General features: G+C 41.2%; 1 protein-coding gene across 1 annotated transcript; it reads right to left on the bottom strand.

Moving 5' to 3' along the window:
• Positions 1 to 517: 517 nt before the first annotated feature.
• Positions 518 to 3,919, bottom strand: LOC103965151 (receptor-like protein 7). The gene has a single exon (XM_009378168.3). It carries the CDS (start codon positions 3,917 to 3,919, stop codon positions 518 to 520), a length of 3,402 nt encoding a protein of 1,133 aa, XP_009376443.2.
• Between the last annotated feature and the right edge of the window lie 511 nt (positions 3,920 to 4,430).

Genomic DNA, 4,430 nt, shown 5'->3' with positions numbered 1-4,430 from the left:
AAAATTGAAAAACGCAATTGATTCCTAAACCATAAACCCATTGGGCCTATAGTAAGCCCAGATACATCGACATATGGCCCCTACAGTTGTTCGTTTTTTACGTCCAACAACGACCCCTTCCGTAAGAGCCACCGGCGGGAACCATATCAAATCTAACAAGTTCAACACCTTGCCATGCTGCTGCCCTCGCGCATTTTGCAAAGAAGGGAGAGAGCGCATCAATGGCACACTTCTGTTCAGGTACTTACCCTAAAAATTTCAACTTTTAAACCCTTATGTGATGTACATGTTTGATGGCTGACCACATGTTTGGTGAAAGTCCTCACTGAACATCTGCATCATTCTGAAGGGCATTATTCAAGACCATGAAGATTACTACATTATATATATACATATACTTAGTCTCCGTTGTTGTGACCGCCATTTTGCGGTTTATAATTATATGAAAGTATAACACCAATAAAAGTAACAGTCAAGAAAAAGTAAAGAAGAAAGTTGAAAACAAAACAATTTGTGTCTATGGAGAAAATGAGTGCGAAGAGGAGGAAGAAGATGTAATAGGTGGAGAGAAACGGCATGTACAGTTTGGGTCATGGATGGCCCTCTTCCTACTCATATCAAGTTTTGAACAAAACACACAATATGGACCCCGAAACACTCTGTCTTCTGAAACAATCTCGTCTCCGCTATAGTCTTGCATGATATACGTGCTCTCTTCTTCCAAGTCTTCGTCCTCCTCATTGTCCCATTCAGCACGAGTTTTGTAAGAATATCCCATCATTGGAAGAATCGCCAGAAGAATTTTGTCAATGCTGTCCTCTAACCAGTTTCTTCCATCTTCCCACACGATTAAGAGGATAACAACAACTCCTGCTCCCACTCCATAACCCACTCCAGTATATATGGACTGCCAATCAACTTTTGACACTTCATTTCGACCCGTTCGTGATGCATCTGGTGACATTTTGGTATCACTGCATTTTTTAGGCAAAGGTGCCCCACACAATCCTTTATTGCCAGTGAAAGAATCTGGTGAAAAAGATTGAATCTGAGTGCCAGTTGGAATTCTCCCCTCCAGTTGATTGTTTGAGAGATTCAGGAAAGAGAGGAAATTAAGTTTGACAAGCCCTTGTGGAATTGTTCCGCTCAGTTTGTTGTCTGAAAGGTCCAAGGACTCAAGCTGTCGTAGGTTACCCAGTGATGATGGGATTGTACCTGTGAAAGCATTTATGGACAAGTTTAGGCCATAGAGTGATTTGAGGTCTCCCACTTGCTCAGGTATTGATCCAATGAAATTGTTGCAGGAGATGTCAATCGAGGTGAAGACTGTTAAGATCTTTACCAATTCCATCTCTAGACCTTTGGTGGTAACTGTTATAGCATCCTGATAATATACCTGACTGAACTGCAGAACTTGAAATCGGAGGTGATTAATCTTTGCCATGGCATCATCTTCGTCAGCCGTCATTGCTGACCAGGTTATCAAACATGTTCCTGGTATTTCACCACTAAAATTGTTGCGAGCTATGTCAACAATTTGAAGCTTTGGCCAGGCGTCACTCGTCGTGTTACATCCAATTTGTCCATAAAAACGGTTGGATCGCAAAACAAGGACACGCAAGGAGGATATATTCTTCAACAAGTGAGGAAAGATATCCTTTATCTGATTGTTTCCCATGTTTAGAACCTCTAACATTGAGCAGTTGGCAAGAGATTTTGGAAATAGACCTGCTATCTGATTTCCACTGAGGTCGAGAGTTTTTAAACTGCAACTCTGAGGAAATTTATTAGGGACAGAGCCATCAAGTTTGTTTCTTCTCAGATTAAGTACTGCCAGTGTCCTGCTTATCTCAGTCAAGCATTGCGGAATTCTGCCACTTAAAGAATTATTGGACAAATCAAGAACCTGAAGATATGGCGCCTTGCACACTGATTCTGGAATGATCCCGTGGATGTGATTGCTTGAAAGAGAGAAGAACATTGTGTACGTAAGGAAATCACCAATGTTAGCCGGAATGCTTGAGCTGAAGTTGTTTCTTGAATAATCCAGATAAGTGGCCAATCCTGGAAGCATTGGAATTTGTCCCTGAAGCTGGTTGGAGTGAAGGTCAAGCAGAGACAAAGTAGAACTAAGATTGATGAAAGGACCTTCTACAGTTACCAGAGAGTTGCAAGAAAGATTTAGTTGAAGAAGATTACTGAGCCTCCAAATCCAGTTGGGTATCTCACCATGAATCTGGTTTTGTGATAGGTCCAAAATGCTTAATTTTGATTGATTTCTCAAGAAACTTGGGATTCTTCTCAAGTTGCCAGCAACTAACTTCAATGTGGTGATATTTGGAAATGGAGAATGAGAGGAATTGGTGTCATTGTAATTAATAGACAAGCTATTGAATGAAAGATTGAGACTCGAAAGATTTTTTAGCTGCTGAATATCATTCAGAAGAAAAGAGCCAGTGAAGTTGTTTGAAGATAGTAAAAGAATCTTAAGCCCTCGAAATTTCAAGATAGACTTAGGAATTGGCCCTTCCAACTTGTTGCTACTCAAATCAAGTGTGTCCAGTACAGATATAGCACCAAATTCAGGCAACTTACCAGAAAATTCATTGTCAGAAAGCTGTAGCTTCTGCAGCATGGGAAGAGAAAACACAGATGGTGGAATAGTCCCATTAAGTAGATTGTGTCGCAAGTCAAGATTCACCAGACTAGTCAGGTTTTCCCAGCGTGAGGAATTAATCTGACCCGTTAGCTGATTGTAAGAAAGATCTAGTAGGGTCAGATTCTTGGCCATACTGAAAGATGGAACTGAACCATTGAACTTGTTCGCCGACAAGTCCAAATAAACCAACTGTGTAAGGTCTTCCATTGATCTCGGGATTGACCCAGTGAAATTGCAAGTTCCAATATCTATTTTGGACAGCAATTTGAGGTTCCCAATAGAGTTCGGAAGCATCTGGCCTGAGAAATTTGCCCCATGGAGAACCAACGATCGAAGAGAGCCATTCTTTGGAAATTCTGGTAAGGAACCTTTAAGCTGCGGATTACTGGATAAGTCAATAGTCTGCAGTGTCGGCACCTTGAAGATATTCTTTGGGAATGCACCATATAATCCAGAATTCATGATTCGTAAGGAAGTCAAATAGTGGAATTTCGAGAAGAACTCTGGAACTTGAGTAGACAAATTGTTGTTCTCAATACGAATAACTGAGAGTGACTTAAGCTTCAGTAATGACTTGTGAATAGGACCTGAAAGGTTACAATTGGACAAGCTCAATACCCTCAAGTTTGGCAATGAAGATGAAATCGCTTGGCACCACTCAGTCCCCTGTGCTGATATATTCACACCATCAAGATAAAGTTCAACAAGCTCAGAAAAGTTCCCAAGCAGCACATCCAATTTCAGTTTCTCAAGATTCAAAGAAGGAGTTCCGGGGAAATAAAAGGTAGACAAATCAAGAGTTACCAACCTCGTCAGGTGTGAAATCTCAATCGGAACCTGCCCCGCAAAGCCAGCATTCGACAAGTTCAGATTACTCAAACCGGTTAGCTGCTTGAACTCGGATGGAATCTGAGTATAGTTGAAGAAGTTGTAAGCCAAATTCAGGTACTCGATTGACTTGAGACCGAAAAGAGAACTCGAATTATCAAGTCCACCAGTAATTTCCTCGCTGCTCAAGTCCAGACTCGAAACACAACCCTTTTTGCAGGACACTCCTTCCCAAGAGCAGTGATCCGAGCCTTTGTTCCACTTGACAAGTTTCTTAGATGTTGCAGTGTCAAATGTGAGGTTGTTCTTCAATTGTAGCAGCAAAGATTGCTGATCGCCGGGACATTGGCCGTAGACGAGAAATACGTTGATGCTGATGGAAAAGTAGTAAAAGGGTATTAAGAAAAGCCATGAAAACAGAGGAATTTTCATTGAAATCTCTGAGACAAGGAAGCAGAGCAGGCTAGAACTTTCTCAATGGATACATGAAGGCAAAGATCCATGAAAGACCCTTTTGGGCCGTGGATTCGGGTCCTTGACCGGTCGAAAATCCAGCGGAGTTAGCACGGAAGGACGAAGAATTCAGATGAAGAAAAAACAGAGAGAATTGTTGGGATGGGGATTTGAAAGAAGAGTCCCTGAAACGCGTTTACCCATTTGTAGGCGGCCTTAGATAACTTGCGGCAAGTTGCAAACTTGGAATATTCAAAGCTCCCAAATGGTGTTCGTCTCTTCGCAGATTGGTTGTTGACTTTCTTGTTTTATATATTGGAAAAATAACCTTTCCCTTTCTTGATCCAAATTTTTTAGTGGCGTGCACAACGCGTTTGAAGATTTTGGATACTTTTAATTCTTTTTATTGGAAAAATAAGAAGTTTATGGAGATATTATTACAATGGTGGGGCTATGTGTATGACGTCCTATCTCCGCGTTAGGAGAAGCT

The sequence above is a fragment of a genome, unplaced genomic scaffold (genome assembly GCF_019419815.1).
Source record: "Pyrus x bretschneideri cultivar Hongxiangsu unplaced genomic scaffold, Pyrus_bretschneideri_v1 Contig11, whole genome shotgun sequence".
Lineage (NCBI taxonomy): Eukaryota > Viridiplantae > Streptophyta > Magnoliopsida > Rosales > Rosaceae > Pyrus > Pyrus x bretschneideri.
Note: the sequence above shows the minus strand (reverse complement) of the source record. Positions and strands in the feature narration are given on the sequence as shown.

Coding starts and splice junctions, on each gene's coding strand:
- LOC103965151 (XM_009378168.3), bottom strand. CDS start 3,919: ATGAAAATTCCTCTGTTTTCATGGCTTTTCTTAATACCCTTTTACTAC.